The sequence below is a fragment of the Amia ocellicauda genome, chromosome 10 (genome assembly GCF_036373705.1).
Source record: "Amia ocellicauda isolate fAmiCal2 chromosome 10, fAmiCal2.hap1, whole genome shotgun sequence".
In the NCBI taxonomy this organism is placed as follows: Eukaryota; Metazoa; Chordata; class Actinopteri; order Amiiformes; family Amiidae; genus Amia; species Amia ocellicauda.
Window position 1 is genome coordinate 24,331,809 of NC_089859.1, and position 20,038 is coordinate 24,351,846.

Here is a 20,038-nt window from a genome sequence, read left to right on the forward strand (position 1 = left end):
TGAGGCCAAGATGGACAGCGCTGGCACACTGGGTCCGTGTGTGGCTCTGTGCCCGGAGGCTCAGTGTGCCAGGCACTGCTTTAGGGAGGTGGGGAAACCAAAATGTGATTAATACCATGACGCTTCCCCTCATTCGATTATGCAAATGTAATTTATGCCAAACTTTCTGCGTTTGCAGTGATAAAACTGCATTATCATGGGCAGTGTGTTGTACACTAAATCTCCCTGAGAGTACACATCGCTGTGATAAGCCACTGTATCTGTCTTTTAAAAGTCATTGGTAAAGTAGCCCACTCTCTTTAACTTTTGAGGTTATTAAAGTTCTTGTATTAAAAAAACGGCCCTGAAAATCCGATGGAGTAAACAGTCATCAATAGGAGCTTTGTTTTTCTTTGTTACATGTCTTACATTATAAGCCTGGGTAATAATTCCTATTGAAAATCACCATTAAACTCCCTATATAAACAACCCCCTTGACTTAATCTGTGCCTGACCCCCAGTCCTTGTCCACCTGTGCAATAGTGGATATAACCCCCCCACCCCCATGCCTCCACAGCAAAAATCCAGCCCCCTTCTCTATAAACCCTAAGCAATCAGACAAACCATTCCACAAACCATGAATCATTATTTGAAGGTGAAGGGCCATCTTAACTAAGGTAAATAAAGAATAATAGCATTTGGCCAAACAAACTGAGAGTTATGTTGACAAGCTGGCTGACGCATTTTCCTCTTTGCATCATACCTCACTTTGGCAGCCAGTACTTTCATTCACTTTTCTCAATAACTAAGAGGAGCCAGAGGTTTGTCAGCCAGCCCCGACGGACGAGACCCATATCTGCTTAAAAGCAAACTAATACTTCCTGAAAGCCAAGCTCCCATTTGAATCCAAGCCAGTTTCGGTAACTTTACAGGGATTTTAAGGAGTATCATAGAAACAAATGATTGCATATCAAGGAATTCCCACAATGTCCTCTTGGAATGGATCAGAATAAAGCATAATTCTACATACAGAATTTGATATACTGTATATAGGTGATTTCTATATACTACATTCAGATAGTTTAGAGCTTTAAAATACCTGTTTTCTGAAATCTAAGACGTACATGTTTTTCAGTGCTAATGTAACAGTATCCACAGTATAAGTTTTTGGAGAATCAAATTAAGATGTTTATAGCATGCATGGATGCTCTCAGATCTTTCCATCAGGGCAAACCCAAGCCTCAAGCCTTGCCTGGCTTCATTTCACTGGGGAAATCTCTGCACAGCGCTGTACACCTCACTGTCCATACTTGATGGATATGTAGTTTCAGATACATTGCTTATTAAAATAACAAGAACAACAAAGCTGTATACATGGGTAATTGTATGTAAAAATAATATGACAATATAACAATAACAATTCTAAGTCGCCCTTGCTAAGAAATGCTAAGTCTTCTACAGCAAACACAAGCAATAATTCCTGGAAATAAAATCTCAAACCAAACACAAATGCTGTGGTATGTTCCGATACATTTTACTAAACTGCAATTAAGAGTTTGTAGATTTACACTATATACAGTGTAATTCTGTTGCTGTGACAATGGTTTTATTTATTAATCAATACATTTCTAAGGAGACGCCCTTATCCAGGGCAACGTACAATTGTTACAATAGGTGAAGTACCTTGCTCAAGGGTACAGCAGCAGTGTTCCTTCCTTTGGATTGGACCCACAACTCTCTGCTACAGAGCCCTAACCATGACTCCATGCTGCTGCCCATTTCATACTTTTGGAGTTAAGTAAGATCTGAATGTCTGATGGGAAGGAAATAGGTGGTAGAAAAACAATACAAAAAGTGATTGAAAGGAAAAACTGGTTTTGGTATCATAAAAAAAGTTACAAGTAACAGTTTGTTTGTTTTGCAGATTGTGGATTAAATGTGCATAAGCAATGTTCCAAGTACGTCCCCAACGACTGCCAGCCAGACCTCAAGAGGATAAAGAAGGTTTACTGCTGTGACCTGACCACACTGGTCAAGGCACACAACACCCAGAGACCCATGGTGGTGGACATGTGCATTCGGGAGATAGAAGACCGAGGTGAGAGACCTTTCTGCAGAAATCCGGCTTCCAAGTGGAGAGTGAAGACAATGCTACATTTAGAGTTGGACACTACAAAAGAGCCTGTTTCCAAAAAAAGAAAAACAGCGCAGGCACCCTGACCCCTCAGCCCTCTCCTAACTTAGGCTGCTGACTTTCCTATTCCCAGACCTCTGTTCTGCAGTACCAGCTGCTGCAGGTTTGAGGGACATTCAAAAATAGCAGTAGAACATATGCCACGTTGCAGGTGTGTGGTTATTGTGCTGAAGTTTAAGGAGTGCGCCATTGCAATTACTGAAGGGGTCTATTTCAGTCTTGTGTAGCATGTGCCAGTATACCATGTTCCTTAAATGAAAGCCTTCTATATTAGTTAGTGTATATCTTTAAAATAATACTACAAGCCGAAGCAGTGGGTGCGGGGACAGTTCAGTAAGTTAAAACAACTCAATTTGAGTCTCTTTTTGAAGTGGAAGGTGTGAAAGTGATGGATATTTTATAAGGATAAGCATTCAGCATGTCAAAGTCCAATTGTACAAGACCAGGTCCCTAGTTTCAGTCGGGTGTGTTTTTCACAATATTGTCAAAAGTGTAGGTGTAAGTCTGCTCCACTGAGCATATTCTTATCTTTGTTTACAGGTTTACAATCTGAAGGACTCTACAGAGTGTCTGGATTCACTGAACACATTGAAGATGTGAAAATGTCCTTTGATCGAGGTGAGCGATCCTTATCATTACCTCTAACCTACACATCCCACTGTAGACTGGGCACCTTCATTTCAATTGCACCTCATCAAAACAGAGAGCAATGCTGAGAAGCACAGACACCTCACAGTCTACTTGATCTGTCCATTATGCAAAATGACCAGCTGGAATTAGTGTACTTAAAAACAGGATGCACTGTAAACAGAAACGGCACGATTGCCTCAATCAAGGATCTGCTCCTTTGTCAATGTTGTTTGCAGGTCTGTGGTTTTAGTTTTTTCCCAGATTTATCTCTATACCTGCACTCTTCAGCTGTAAAGGGTATCCCTGCCCTGACTATAGATATATGACAAAAATGATTGCATAACAATTTCAGTATGACAGAAACTGAGAAATAAAGTAGACTTTGGCCTTCTTATCAGCAGTAAAGGGGAGGATATGGTGAAATCCACCCATGTGTGCAGAGTACACAGTAAAGCACTGTTTCTGATGCTTCAGGTGGAACCTTGAATGGTCCATAAATCAGAGTAGGTCAATACAAAGAATACAAGAGTAAGATCAATTTGATGAGTAGTACTGATAATGAATCAGAAGACATAATAATTTCCTATAAAAATTATATACACAATACATTTATGTGTCCTGTTAAGTACTGTACTTTGTTTGAACGCTCATGGCACCAGTGTTGGCATCTTATATTTTGAGTAGAAACACAGGACTTCAATGCTGTCAATCAGTTATCTCCTAATCACAGAGATTTTTATTTATATTTTTACTGGACGTGCCTGCAGGACTGGCAAGGATTTTTTTTTTTATAGATTATTATAAATTACAAAAGAGTGTGTAACGCTTGTGTTGGTCATATTTCCCAGATCTGTGGTGAGAAACAGTATGGCTTTATTTGGAGAGCTTGACGCAGGCATCATCTGACTTTGTGTCATAAGATGAGAGCGAAAAAATAGATGATTTCAAACCACAAAAACGTTATTAAAGGGGTTTACAGAAAACAGACCATTTTAATAAGGATTTTTCATTATATTGTTTTACTGAATATCCACATCAAAACGAAAACTAAAATATCTATACATAATCAATCCAATAAATACAATTTAAACTTCAAGGAGTTTTCCTTCTAGTCACATATAGGAATATAAGCATAAGAAATTCACACACCAGTTCCAAAGAACACATTAGTTTCATAACAATACCAAATACTGAGAAAAGAAGTAAAAGATTTACAGTTGGCAACACACGTTTGTAAATGTCTTTGAGGGATTAGTACAAAACATCATCTGAAATTAATAATTATAGCCATAACCATTCTAAGAGAGCCGTAACAAACCCAGTCATTAGTTAAATGCTATGCTAACATTCCTAACACATAATTCATCAAGGAATAAATACCTTATTGATAATTAGGTTTGCACATTTCTTATTTTTAAGTTTTTATTTTGTATGTGTAGCTAAAAACAAGCAAGTTTTGTAAACACACTACTCTAATAAATCTCTTTGTTGTGGTTTCGTAAAAGTCCCTGCGCTGTTCTCTGGGTTCTGAGAAGAGAGTTTAAGCGGCTCTACAGAGCACTGTGTGATATTTCAACATGTAAATACAGGAGTGGCGTTTCCCAGTGTATCTCAATGAAACATTTAAACAGCCTCACATTGTTACCTCACCTGACATCCATCACAATTTTCCATTCTGAATGTAGGAAGAAGTTTCCCAAAGTGACATCTAAGGTCAGAAACTACATTATATAATAAACACATCAAAGTGTTTGGAGATGAAGTGCTGTGGCTTTAAGTAACATGACATCGTTCACTGGTCCGAAAGTATTTAAAGGGCAAAGAGGTGTAGTGTAAAACATCTAATGCAGGAAAGACCGCCACCTGATGTGTAGTTACAGCTTAGAAGTTCAGGGTTTGGGTCCACCGATGTAGGAGTCCTAGTTTGGAACATCTTGCACATGATAGAACACAAATCTTGCCACCACACATGCATGTTTGAAGAGGCGTGTGATGACAGTTGTGGATCTTGGCGTGAGGGATGTTAGGTATCATGACAAGAAGGTGAATGCAAATGTGTCTTGTGTTGAGTGATTTTGATGTTGTTGTGTGCAACAGGGCCAATGTTGAATGGACTCATCCAAATCATTCAAACAGAACAGATGTTTGAATGTATTTCTCCATTGTATAGACTCTAAATGATACTATACTCCAGGAACCTCATTCCTCATAATTGCATCACTTTAGTTGTTTCAGCTCACAACCAAAATCCAAACGTGCAAGCAGTCAGTGTGTGTGCTATGCCAACCAGATTCCCTTCCCTAACACCATTCCTGTGCATTGTCTTCCAGATGGCGATAAAGCGGACATCTGTGCTAACACGTACGCAGACATCAACATAATCGCAGGAGCACTTAAGCTTTACTTTCGAGACCTACCCATCCCCGTGATTACCTATGATGTGTATTCCAAGTTTATTGAAGCAGCAAGTAAGTGTAATCAATGAAACAGCTAGAAACATACAATAAAGAATGTATTTTTCTTAAATGAGATTCAATGCATTGTTTCATGACTGAAGTTTTTTATTTACGCGAGCGTGTAAATGGAATAAGTGCGCAGTCTTATCTAGTCTATCAAAAGGCAGTGCTTAAAAAGCACACGGAACATAAAGAACAGTTTCCTGTTGTTTCCGTGTTCTTCCCTCCTTTTGAAATAACCTTGCCCTGCCCAGAGCACATGCATTGCGAACATTGTGGACAGTCTGTAGCCGAGGTGCAATACTTCAGATTTTCCAAGGCTGTAGGCATCTTCTAGTTTACAATACCTCCAAGTTATTAATGATCTCGTTAACAAGTTATCATCTTAATTGCATCAATGTAAGACTTATCCTAAGTCAGTGGGCTGTAGGTGATTGACAGTCACCTATAAAACCTGCTGCAGTGCTGCCTTGTTTTGTTCACTCCTGTCCTGTAGTCCACAGTCAGATAGTTTACAAGGAGTGGGAGATTATTAACAGCACAGGTGAAGCAGCGTGTGAAAACACACGTGAGGCTCAGTTTTAATGTGTCAAATAATGTTTTCTTGTGTTCCTCTCAGAATTAACGAACCCCGATGCCAGACTGGAAGCGATTCACGACGGCCTGCTGTTGTTGCCCCCCGCGCATTACGAAACGCTGCGGTACCTGATGACTCATCTGAAGAAGTAAGGCCATCGTCCCGTGCCTCTGTAGGGACTACATTTCTGGAAACGTTTTTTCTTGGCAAAATGTTACATAAGGCAGCTGTGATTGTAATAATAATAATAATTACTATATAATTAATAATTATTATAGTTATTATTATCATTATTATTATGAAGTGTCTGCTGGTTTACATTTACGTACATTTTACAGTCAAGCTGAATTAAAATTTATCTCGCAATTGATGCCTCCTTCAGGAGAGAATAGGAATCAGTTCTTGCTTTGCTGTGATTATATTTTTGTTGTATCCTATATGTGGCTGGTAAGAAAGCATACTGCACACTACTACTACTACTACTTCTTATAATAATATTATTAATAATAATAATAATAATATTAATGATAATGTTTATATATTATGAAAAACTAACAGTGGTTTCCAAGGCCTTGTTTTTGCCAGTCAGGTCTAGGACCCTTATGATACATATTTTTCTAAGATCAATGTTACAAGTATGTAGCAGAATAAACACAAGGTGTTTGCGTTTCTAATCTCCTATAGTGGGTGGTGTCGAGTAATAGTTTTCAAGGCAGAGAGTTATGCCATAGGATGTTGAGGAGTTGTCGTGCAAAGCAGTAGTAGTTTACATAAAACTCTGTCTAGAAAAAAGCCTTTTATATTTAAATAAAACAGGTAGATATATACAGGCTACACTTTCCACCTTTTATTATATTTAAAACTATTTTATTTCAAGTATTAGGTGGGATTATGCTACTGACTGATATTCTTTTATTTCCTTTTTTCAGGGTAACCATGTTTGAAAAGGACAATTTTATGAATGCTGAAAACCTGGGAATAGTGTTTGGACCAACACTAATGCGGCCCCCCGATCAGAACACGCTTGCCACTTTAAATGATATGAGATATCAGAAATTAATCATTCAGCTTTTGATTGAAAATGAAGATGTTTTGTTTTAAACAAATGAAGGGCATCTTTCCATTTGGCATCCCCACTGAAATGGACTAAATAACCAATAGCAAACTGCAAGTAACCCAGGATTGTTATTCTGCAATTGTGCAGATGATTGCCAATGTTATTTCTCTGTCTTATAGACATATCTCTATTGAGGTAAGGGTCAGATCTGGTCTCCTGCCCTGTATCTTTAGATGGCACTGTGGTCTGAATTACACTTTATCAGATCCCTGGTTCCTGGTTTCTTTATTATAATATTACACCACACTTTCATCACAGAACATAGACATATTTGGGGGGGGGGGGTAAAAGTAGACTTGGCATTAACTCATAATACTGATATCAATCAAAGTAACAATACAAATGATCTTAAGGTAAGACTAGTTCTCCTTTTCCTCGACACACTTTATGCATAGGACATACAGTATATAGGATAAGCTGATCCATATATAAGACTTTATATATGGTCTTTGATTATTGTTTTTATATCAGCATAAATCACTTTAGTTCATTTTGTTGTGTGCATGGATCTGTGTGTTGTTAATCTACTTGGTTTCATCTGTGATTCTCAATACTAAAGCATTAGATGTAAAATCATCTTAAGTAAAATTAAATGAAAGAGATAAAGAGACTTTCAAAATCCTAACATTAGGGTTAGTCCATCAGACTAATATGCGTTACTTAGTTACACACTGTTTAATATAAACTTTTAATCATGCTATTCATCATGCTAATCATAATACTTTGTAACGTGTGTCATTTGAAAAAAGTTGTCAAAACTGCCTTTAGGCAAAGTACATTTTTTAAAGCTACTGAGTTTGTTTCCTTTGTAATGAGTGATTTCTTTTTTAAACATCTTTGTTTACTTCAGCTTAACTCTGCTGTAAAATGTAACAAATGAGATTTATGTTTCTAACGTGGGCTTAAAAACAAAATATATAATAATAATTAAATGGGGTGCATAGTTTCAGATATTTTGATCCAAGTGACAGGTCTTAAAGATCACACATACGCATTATTTGAAATGTAATAACACATTATTAAAATAAAATCTTAACAACAGTTGTACTTATTCTTAAGCGAATAAGAAAGAATACAGATATGTCACAGAGCCTGTTTCAACAGTGGCTTGTGTAAAGCACTGGGTGAATGAAAAGGCATTGTGCAGTTGTGCTGCAGCTGGAAACTGATTATAGCCAATAGCTTTTACATTATTACGTTTCAGTTTCAGTTTGGGGGGGTTGAAAGGCTGGTATAGTGACACTTTTTAACCCAGCCAGCAGTGTTCTATACATAAGCAATCTTCCAGCAGTGTGTGTACAAGCACTAAAACATGTCTGTAGCACTTCTCCAACACACAACAATATTGTTTCTGATTTTGAAATTCCTATACTTTTTATTCTTCAATGTTAGACACAGTGAACTGTCATGTTTTACACCATTTTAGGGTGCTTATTTGGAAGATCAATTAAAGGTTATCTGTAATTCACACCGTGATAAATATGCTTTACATACAATAGATGAATAGGGATCCATTCATTCATCAACCATATTCATTTTAGAAGCATTTTCACATTGATATGGATTGTGTTCTCCTTGGAAAGATGGGTAATAAGACTGTGAATGAGAAACAACACATCTGTCTCCATGACACCCAAACCTAAAGATACAAGGACAGCGGACAGTCCTGACCCTGTGAGAAAATTAGCACTTTTTCTTTTGCTTAAGAGTGTATTTAATCTGCCTGTAAAACTAAGTGTATTGTTAACGTCTTGTTCCTGTATTTATATACAGTACGTACTTTGAAAAAAGAAATACTTTCATTCTGTAAATAGAGCCGTCTTTTAATTGTAAATGCAATTGTTTTGGTTGAATTATTATTGTGGAAGAAAATGGAAAAAAGGATTACCCAAAAAAGATTTTTTTCTTGTGTGAGTCTCATTTTAGTTGATCTACAGTGCTTATGAGTAAGGTACTTCATAGTCAAATAATACAATATAGCTTTCACTAGGTTTGTTAACTAATCAATGTGATTTCATATTTCAGTTAAAGGATTTGATCTAAACAAAATCTAAAGAAAAAATAAATTGAGCTTAACTGCAATAATTTGATGTTTAAAGTAAAATTATTAGGAACGTCCGTTTTCTATATTTAAGTTCATTGTGAATATCTGTTATAAGTAGGTGCCTTTTGCTAACTGTACTGTATCATAAGAATATTACTGAGACCAGCAAGAACATTGCTTTGATAAAACAATACATGTAAATGTCTTTTTTTCCCCACTTGTCATTATTATCAGATTTGATTTTGTTTGGGTTTTTGTTTTTTGTACAAATAACAAAGGTACTTCCTTTATACAAAATTAAGATGCGGAGATTATTTTTTGTGAACATATTTTCAATTTAGATTGAAATTTATAAAAATGTAAGAAGATACATTTATTAAAGGTGTTTTAAAGCATTATATGATGCATTAACTCACAACTATCACAAATGATTCCGTTTTTTTGTTTCTGTAACTGTGTGTCTGGGAATGGAAAAGTCAGCAAAATCTACATCCAGGTGGGGAATCCATTGTCTACAAAAATTGTTATGAATAAAGCTTATCTTTTTCCACTGTGTGGATAAACATGGTAACGGGGAAGTCCAAAGTTAGAGTCTGATATATGTTTATGGTGCAAGACATTGAAAATGCAAAATTTTAATGCTTGTGGAAAATTCTAGTATCTTCCCATTTTATGCATATCCAAGAACATCCATGTTATGACACCTGGCTGAAATATTATTAAACACATTTTGATATTTTGTCAACTTTAACTTGTCCAAATTTCTCTTTGCACAATTGGAAGTCATGTTCATTAAAGTTGCATTGCGAACTACAATGTGTTCCAGTTCCAGTATTTCCAAATCAAACTTTGTTCGAAAAATGAATTGAAAACTTGCACAGAATCTGAGTTTCACTGCAAGAGGTACTGGCACAGAGCCACACTTGCAGTGTCTATTATCTACTATCTAGTATCTAGGTTGTATAGTAATGTAAGTTATTATTAATACAATGATGAAGTATGAATATAATGTTTTAAAATTGAACAGACGCTGCAGAAGTTTGTGATGTTTTGTGACCTTCAGCATTCCAATTCCTGCATATTTCTGTGAAGTACCCACTTATAATGAAGTATTATTGTGTGAATGTAACACAATGTACATGAAAGGGGCTTGTGATTTTAGATTTCACAATAGAGCATTTTTGGAAACAAGACCTTGGAAGTTTTTCCTATTAGTAGCTGTTTTTTAACTTTAATATCATTCAGACATTGCATTTGATAAATCATTCTTTCAACTGTTGCAGTGTAATCTTATTTCTGACTTTAAAGAGGAAGGTAACCTTGCAAATATTTACCTAATGCTGTTGGCATGAATACAATTGTTAGTAGCAATCACTGTCTGTTAATTTATAACTAGCAAATATGAATAGCCGTATGAAAGGAAACCTGCTTGCATTCCCTGTTAAAAAGAGTGAAACTAAAATCTTACATTCATCTACAGACATGTGTATTGCTCCTTTGTGTGTTTGTTTTTTATAACCTTTGTCTGGTTAGGTTTTGGTTTCACTCACACTTTTTCTTATTTTTATTTCTCTGCTGCTCTTGATGACAAACATATTTCATTACACAAATAATTTAATAATTTATTGGTGACTCTAATAAACCACACTTTCCATGTCTACAGAGGACATTGCTATTTTTAAAAACTGGTTCTCCAGGGCCAGGAATAAGTATTACAAACTTCCCCGTTTTAAGCCTTTTTCTAACTGATTACTTCATACACACCAACAACATCCAAGGTTAACATCCCTAAAAACTTAAACCTCAAGAACACATAGCACCGTTCAGAGAAAAAGCTTTTTACATCACATTGCTACACAGGCCTGTTGCTCTTCCTTTCAATGTTCACACTGACAAGTTTTATAACTTTACAGCTAACAGTGTGAGCACAATTGCTTTCAGGATCTTTCATTCCTTATCCCAGGGGTTGGTCCTTGAGGTTGCTGTCAGTCTGATGGGTCTAACAGCTCTCTCTAAACTTTGATGTAAAGGAGTCTCCTGTGGTAGCAGTGAGTAATGTCAGACAGACGCCTCCGGATACACAGCCCTGCTCCCTGAACGCAACAGCCTTCTTATATCAGTACGTTTAAAAGCGGTGTTAAAAGAAATACACAGATTACACTTGTGGCGATGCACTTAGACTAAATTAAAACTGCATGATTGATAGTTCGCTGAAAGTGATGATTTATCCCTCGTCTGCTGTGACAACATGATATTAAAAGACTAAGACAAGTGTTTTTGCACCTGTTGCACAATTCACAGCAACAAAAATCTGTTCAGCCAAAGAAAAAGTTCAGATTCTGATTTGAGATTCGGAAAAATGTCGACAGGTTCTGCTTACAGTGTGTTGAGAGACTTTTATAAGACATTTTAGTCCCTTCGTGCCAAATGATATGCTGTTATTGCTGTAAATAAAAGCCGCAAGCCTTCTGGGATCTGTTTTCTTTTCAGGTGACGCAATGGGCTCACATTATTGCCACCATAATAACTCTCAAATGACACTGATAACACGGTCGCCTTTTAATATCTGTGAAGTTCTACAAAATGTGCATTAATGGCCTTACAAATTGACACATGCTGCTTCGCTGACATCCGCAGGCCTTCGAATGTTATGAAATCAATGTTAGCTGCCTCTATAGAAATATATGTAATATATAATTTGTAAATGTATAAAATAAATGTGCTCTACTTTTGACGGCAGGGTAGTAATCTCTCTTAGCACAATAACTGAACTACCTACTCATAGGTAGCTGTGCATTAATAATAATAATACCTCTACCTGCATAGGTTTCAAAGAAGATGGTTACTGTTGCGTGAGCTATAACATGCAAAAACACACACTTACATAAGTAGATACTATTTTGGGCAGCAGCAATTATAATTTACATTGGAGACATTGTGTTTTCGTTCTGGGCTGGGTTTTCTTGTTTCTGATATGAAGGTGTGCAGGGTGCATTGTCCTGTGCTGGCAACACAGTTTCTGAGCCGCTTGGAAACAGGTGGCGCCGCCCACACCTGCGCACTGAGCCCGCCTGCGCGCTTCGGGAGCCGGGTGACGTTTGCAGGAGGTGCGTTATCTGCGCACCTGACAGGTACAGGAGGAATCTGGCCCGTCCGCTCCAGCAGCAGCAACCCAGTCCATCAACTTGCTTTCCACCAGGACGTGTTGTTGCATGGGGCGCTGGATCTGAGCTCTGTGGGAAACGGGACCTGAAGTGCATTTAGTCTCTGAAGCATCATGTCTGTGTTTCTCAGCGCTGGACAGGTGCGCGTCTAAACCAGGTCCAGCTTGGGAAGGACAAGAGAGCCTTTCGGCGACTGGCACGCCTCTGGGGACCGTTTGATCTACTTCACATTTGACAGAAAACGAACTTAAATCCGAAACATGGATTAACAAAGGAGGAGAACAGGGGGGGGGAAATAACGTGTTGTCGGTGTCCTGGGCTTGTCTTCTGTGGAGGACAGGTGTGAATATCATCAGGTGAGTCAGTCTGCACATATAGGAATCACCGCCGAGAGACATTGCACGGCAGACAATATTCCACTTTGCTTTGTATTCATGGTTGAAGACTTCAGTGATCATAGATGCATTAGTAAGCTACTACAATAATGAATAAGTGTGAATTGGGTTGCCCATTACTAGTTTAGTTACATGGAAACAATACGTTTGACGTTTCAGAAATGTACTTTTTTGTAGGTAATGTGTACTTCTTCAGGAGGCCAGTCCGGGTCAATGGAAATGAATGTTGATCCATCTATCAATTGTGGCTCCCAGCCCTGGTCCTGGGGGAGCCCCTACCCAGTCCAACCGAGCTCTCAATTACTTAATTGAACCCTTAATTGAACTAATTTCCTCCATCAGAGCCTTTTACTTATTTTAAGCAGTATGGGTTTTAAGTTAATTGTACAATTGTATCAGAAACTTATTAAGGAGACACCGTTTTATCAGTTACACAATTTAACAAGTCAAATGTGAGCAAAATGCCTCAATTAAGGGTTCAATTAAATAATTGAGAGCTCGTTTGGGGGCAAAACCAGCGGGGAGAGGACCCCGTTCGTGCAGGACCCGGGTTGCCATTCATCTCATGTGTCGTCTAGTTGAAGATATCCGTTTCGGTGTTGCCTACCTATACGAATGAAGACATAACCCAGTTCATCCAAATGTTAATGCGTAGCCTGTTCTTTTAAATAAAACATTACGGTCATGGTTGTTCAGGTATAGCAAAGCCCCGCAGTTCAGGGATGGCAGAGAGAAACGGCTGGTGGAAATCCATTACAACGAGGAAGAAGAAGGAGTCGGTGGTCCAGCATGAGGGGGGTCCCGAGCCGCCGCTGGACAAGAGCCCGGCTGCGCTCATCTCCGACTCGCAGGAGAACCAGCCGCCCAACCAGAGGACCGAGCCGGACTTTGACGAGCAGAAACTGGACCCGGCGCTCAACGACAAGACTTTCCGCAGGAATCTGAAAATCTCCCGATCCGGCCGGTTCAAGGAGAAGAGGAAAGTGCGCGCAACATTGCCGGAGAACAACAACTTCTACGAAGGCAGCAGCCCTGGAGTCACTGAAGACCTGCACTGACGCCATGACTTTCACTCGGGATGGATGTGGGACATGTTGGACGTGGGGCCCTCATGTGGGATTTCATTGTCAATGGAAGACCTAAATAGTTAATGAAAGCAATCATTACATATTTATTTCGGATCAGGTCAGATCATGCTAGGGGCGTATATTGGGCAGTGTCGTTTCACTGCGTGTTCAGATTGGATTGTTCTGACTCAGAGCTGGTGCAGATGACGTGCAATGTGTGTTTTTGAATTGGGATGCTACATTGGGAAGATACTGGTTTTACACATGTTGTAGCCTTGGCATTTAATTCAGGTCTAATTGATTTGTTCTTAAAAGAATATCCACATTCGAATATCAAGCACTTTTTTGGGGGGAAGGATTTATCATTATTTTTGAAGGGTGAGGTTTCTTTCATTGGGCGACCTAAGCAGAATTGCACTATATGTCCAATGAAGAAATGTATACAAGGACGGAATATATTGAATGAATAATATATCCAATTCCTAGAATGAAGAGTTCAGTATAAAACAGCTGCTCAGGTGTCGTATTGTTAAGCAAGCAAGTATGTTGTTCAGAGACTGCTAAGCATTATTAAGGAATTATACTGTCATCAGTCAAGGTTTTTTTTTTATTTTTATGTTTGCATATTATTAATATTAGGTTGTATCATATGTGTTTTAATTTTTTTAAATAATTACTATTGACATGCTGTGTAGTTGTTTTTTATACCAATGGGATTTACATTTGTTTGGGATGGGTTGAAGACCATACATAATAATAATGTTAATAATCATCATTTTAAAACTAGTGACACAAAGTAACAAACACTGGTGACCTGGCAAAACATACCCCATATGCAATCGGTGTAATCCTTGGTGAGATTTAATACAAAAAATTTAGCAGTGAAGCAGTAATTTGACCTTTAACACCATGAATTCCAGAATTGAAGTGGTCTTATAGGTATATTTAAATCATTAATGGGTGGTACGTGGATCTGCCCAACTATAGTAGCAGGAATCCTTTAAAGTCCAAAGCTCCCAAATAAATCATGTAATGTTCATTGCTGTTGCTTCTGCACATAATGCTGACACCCTGGATTGTTCTAGAAGTAAGGGTGGCCTTTTCTATGCCCAGCAGTGCTCTTCAATTTTATATCTCAGCTAACCATTTTTGCCTGCAAATGAAAATGAAGGAACTGTTACCTGCTGCAGATTGAAGGATGTTTATTAGGTATGGGTGCTGTGTTTATGACTGGGGGGTGAAAACGATTTGGATCTGTTGTTTATGTGAAGAATTGTTGTGACTTTACATATGCTGTTGTTCATTTAGTTTGTTTTGCAGAGATTGTTTGGCAATGATATAGAATTGCGCAGTTGGATTTAAATATTTTTATACCACATTAAAAGTCACACAGGGTAAATATGACTCAATTATATTTTATAAATTATATTTTTGCTGCACATGATATTTTCAGATCAATTCAGAGCCAAGGGCAGCCCCATCAATCTTGTTTTTTGTATCAATTAAGGGCAATTTCAATCTTCATGCAATGTGTTTCTAATAGCTAGAGAGGTAGAAGAGTTCACATTAGAAAATGAGAAGAAAAGTCTAGAATCTGATGGATTGATTGGGGACTTTCTTACCTCAATGAATCATCAGTTATTTAAAAGTCACATGATAAGGGCTATATTATGCCTTGACATGTTTCCAGTGTGTTTGAAGATGGCGTTGAAGTATGTGAAAGTGCTGTTTTGAACATTAGGTGGTTTCATAAGTATATTTTAATAAGACTTGGAATTAATCAGTGAAGGCATACAGTCCCTATAATATCACTGACGTTCTGCAAACCCTTGGAGCAACAATACGACCAAATAATACACATTATGAATGTAAAATTGAATCCTATTAAACTTAAAAAGGATGGCCATTGAAGGTTCATCATTGTCAATAATAAAACATTGTATTCACTTCTACATGGCACATGGCTTTCTTTGTGAGGGGAAATCTAATATTTGATTGTATTGAAGGTGTTTGGAAGCTAATCTCTTTGAAGGGCAAGGGCAAGACCCCATCTTTTTACTAATGTATCAATATTATTTTCTTAAGAATCAGGTTTTGAGTGAAAATAATTAGCTCACATTAGCTGACAGTGCTAACATATTTATTAAATATTTAACAGACAAAGTAACACTCACAGAGCAGTGAGAGACAATGAAAGAGTTAACAAGGCCAATCAAACCTGAATATGCAGAGAGCTGGTATTTTCAGGGATGATTGTAATAAGTGCATTCTGGGCTATAAACTATCCATATTAATGGCTTTTTGAGATTACATATTTATGTATTAAAAACAGTTAATTTAATTAAAAATCTGTATTAGATATATCAAAATACGTATTACCTGATATAAAAAATGATATTAACAGTTTGAAGCTGTTTACGAAGTAAATTAAAAAATATATAGCAATCAATACATGAATTTTAAAGAGTCTATATAAAATATATCATGTATCCACTTAAAAATCACTTTACAGCCACCTTTCCCTACCCCTTTTGAACAGCATGTTGTAAATATCATATTAAAACACATTGTCTAAGGACAATATCAACAAAGTCAACTTCTTTGAAAAGAGACAAACCAGACTGTTGACATGGGTGTGGTTGAAAATATGCATTGAATAATAGTTTAGATGGGCATATGGTCAGAAGAGAGAGGAAAAAGCAAAATGCACCTGTGCTCAATTATACCCTTTTAAATGTTCTTCCATCTAACACACACACACACACACACACACACACACACATATATATATATATATATATATATATATATATATGTGTATGTTACCACAACAAATAAATACATTTAATTTATTGTTTGTGGTAACTTTCCACAAATCATGTTTCAGCCTTTGGTCAATTGGCATCCGTCTCAAGAAAAGTTTAGAATGGTTAATAATTTACCATTAACTTTAACCTGAAGACAAATCAAAGTTCATTATTTCACTGCATGATACAAAGTCGATTTGATAAGGTAAGTAAGCAGAACAATACATTTTTAAGAAACACAAATACATAATCTGTGATACAACAGATTATGCTTTTTCTGTCATATTTGTATCTATCTGTCTATCTACTTCAATCAAAACTTTTATAAGTATTATAAATATAACTTATGTGAATTAATCAAGTAATCTGTACTTTAAGTGGATGTATTATAAACACACACACACACATACAGCTCTGAAAAAAATTAAGAGACCACTTAACATTGATTTCTGAACTTGGAGTGGTCTCTTAATTTTTTCCAGAGCTGTATATATATATATATGTATATATATGTGTGTGTGTGTGTGTTCTCTCCCTGAATGAAAGGAGCAATTTGAGCTCAGTTACTGGCTGGTACAGAGAAGAAAGTGCAGCCCAAGGGCTAACTCTCAACTGTCCCCTCAGGAGCAGGGATGTGTGATCAAATTAGACTGATGTAGCACCTAAAAGAACATGGATGTAACACTCTTAACATTTATGCTGTGTAAAACCAGGGAGGGTATAAACGATGAAAAAACAAATCTTTCTCTCCCTCTGTATAAACACAGACACACCCACACCCACACATATATAACTTATATATGTATTATTCAGCCTGGCAATTGAAAAATACAAGTCCTGGCATGAGTAGAGACAATGGACCATGTCAACAAGGAAAACAGAGCACTGGTCACATGACTGGGCCACTGCTGCGCCACTCAAGAGACAGATGACGAGGCATGTTACACCTGAACACTCAGCAGAACAAGTGCTAGGAAATAAGACACCACACATCATTAAAATCATGCAGTGAGAGAGTACACCCCAGGCAATAAAAACACAAGCCAAACGGTTTCTGGGAGCGAATGATGTGGGAAAGGAAGAAAGCCAACAAATGAAGAAGCCAGGAGGTGATGCGCTTTCAAATGCAATCTATGATGTAGCCACAGGAACAATGCTTTATTAGATCTGTTACTGAAACAACAGTACAAGCATTCACCGTGACTATAAACGAATCAATTAACACTGATTTATTGCCTCTTTTGGCATGAAACACAAATGAGCATCAACATGGCAATTCAGACTTTTCTTTGAAGAAATTGTTATTCAATTTTCTATTTATATAGTTTATATTGTGAACACTAGCCTACAGCACTAGCACATCCACACATAAACAAATTATCTTCAATTTTTTCTTAAAACTTTGATTCAAGAAAATTCCTCTGGAGTGAATATATTAATTTCTGAGTCAGGAAATAACATAACAGCATAAACTCTTTCATTCATAAACTGTTCTGTTTGTACTAGATAATTTACTTTCAAATAATGCAGTTTATTTGCACATATATAGAATTCCATTCCCCTAAATATTTTTTTTCAATATATATAAAAAAAACCTGTATTACTAATTATTGCTTCCTTCATATTATTATTATTTTTCATTATGAACTGTTATATCATTAAAATAAAGGCATTTGCGATCAATCCTTTTGTTGCAGTTTAATGTCAATACAGACTGTTCTGTTTATGAAAAGTAATAATTGTAACAAAAAGTGTTGCACTGCATTGGCCACTAGATGGAGCCATTGCAGTTATTAGGATAAGACATTTGACATTTGGGATTCTTGGTAAACATTTGACTGCCCCCCTATGGAAATCACTGGAATAGCAGTGGAATCTTTGGAACATTACCACAAACTAACATTATCATGAATTAAATTGTGAGTTTCAATACTTGGTGGCAAATCCTTTGCAGTCAATGGCTGCCTGAAGTCTGGAACCCATAGACATCACCAGATGCTGGGCTTCTTCCCTGGTGATGCTCTGCCAGGCATGTACTGCAGCTGTCTTTAGTTCCTGCTTGTTCTTGGGGCTTGTTCTTGTACTAAAGACAGCTGCAGTGCAGGCCTGACAGAGCATCACCAGGGAAGAAACCCAGCATCTGCTGATGTCTATGGGTTCCAGACTTCAGGCAGCCATTGACTGCAAAGGATTTGCCACCAAGTATTGAAACTCACAATTTAATTCATGATAATGTTAGTTTGTCCAAATAATTTTGAGCCCCTAAAATTGGGGGGACCATATATAACAATTGATGTAATTCTTACACCATTCACCCAATTTGGATGTAACTACCCTCAAATTAAAGATGAAAGTCTACACTTAAAGCACATATTGAGTCTTTGTGTGATTCCTTTCAAATCCATTGTGGTGGCATACAGAGCCAAAATGATGACAATTGTGTCACTGTCCAAATATTTATGGACCTAACAGTTTATATGTTAATACACCATTCAGTGATCCCTCGTGCCCTGTGGATGGGGGCATTGTCACCCTGGAAGAGACCGCTCCCATCAGGATAGAAATGTGTCACCATAGGATAAAGGTGATGACTCAGAATAACTCTAATGTGCCCTCTAAGGCAACAAGTAGTCCCAACCCATGCCAGGAAAATGCCCCCCGCAGCATAACAGAGCCTCCGGACCCCCTCACTGTAGGGGTCCAGCAGTCAAGCCTGTATCGTTCTCTTGGTGTCCCACACATGTACTGGCCTACTTGTCGAGAATATGGTGAAGGGTGACTCATAAGACCATATCACTTTGTTCCACATCTCTGTAGACCAGTGCCTATGGTTCTTGCACCACTGAACTCTCAAATGCATTTGTCTTTGTAATGAGGGGTTTCTGCACTGCAGCCCTACTATAATATCCTCTCTGTGTCGTTCTCAATGCACTGTTCTTGCTGACAGTCTGATCACGTCCTGCATTGACACTCTCAGTCACCTGGGAAAGAGTTGCTCTTCTGTTTGTCCTTACATATCGCAGTGATGCACGAGCATCACGGTCATCAAATGTGTGCTTTCAACCACAATTTCCAATCCTATTTACTGATGTCTTTCCCATAGATTTAAATGCAGAGGACACTAGGCATTTGAGTGTCTTTGTGACTGAAGCTCCTGCCATTCGTGCCCCAATAATGACCCCCCTTTCACAGTCACTTAGATCCTTTCTTCTTGCCATCTTGATCCACAATCAAGGTCCACTGGTGCTCAGCATTTGTATACAAGCCACAGAGCATGATAGGATGTTAATTGCTTAATTGTATCATGCAGTACACCTGTTTGCAGGCATCTGCATTCGTTATATTCCTCCACTAGTTTATTCAGGTTTTTTCTTTAATTTGGCACCCATCTGTATATAGTGTCTTAACCGAGTGATTTAACAGTAGATGGCTCTAATACACTGCATATCATATGACATATGTCAAAGGACAAAACATGTTGTGGAAAAGGTAATGCATAGAAAGAAAGAAAGAAAGAAACAAAGCTCTTTTGTGTCTGTGGGGCTGACCTATGGAATGTCCCCTCCTGTCCACATACAGGACAGAGCACATATGACTGGGCTGCTGTT

General features: G+C 37.6%; 2 protein-coding genes across 2 annotated transcripts in view; both read left to right on the plus strand.

Moving 5' to 3' along the window:
* The window catches only part of chn2 (chimerin 2), an 89,109-nt gene extending 79,367 nt beyond the window's left edge, over window positions 1-9,742 (plus strand). The window contains exons 9-13 of the mRNA XM_066715662.1: window positions 1,904-2,077; window positions 2,714-2,791; window positions 5,134-5,271; window positions 5,879-5,984; window positions 6,766-9,742. Of these exons, the coding sequence (XP_066571759.1) occupies window positions 1,904-2,077; window positions 2,714-2,791; window positions 5,134-5,271; window positions 5,879-5,984; window positions 6,766-6,937 (668 nt within the window). The 3' untranslated portion in view covers window positions 6,938-9,742. The remainder of the gene's footprint in view (window positions 1-1,903; window positions 2,078-2,713; window positions 2,792-5,133; window positions 5,272-5,878; window positions 5,985-6,765) is intronic.
* A 2,358-nt stretch (window positions 9,743-12,100) lies between these two features.
* On the plus strand, window positions 12,101-15,575 carry LOC136760321 (proline-rich protein 15). Its single transcript, XM_066715663.1, has 2 exons — window positions 12,101-12,517; window positions 13,253-15,575. The coding sequence occupies exon 2, from the start codon at window positions 13,279-13,281 to the stop codon at window positions 13,612-13,614; it is 336 nt and encodes a 111-aa protein (XP_066571760.1). The 5' UTR covers window positions 12,101-12,517; window positions 13,253-13,278; the 3' UTR covers window positions 13,615-15,575.
* The last annotated feature ends 4,463 nt before the right edge of the window (window positions 15,576-20,038 follow it).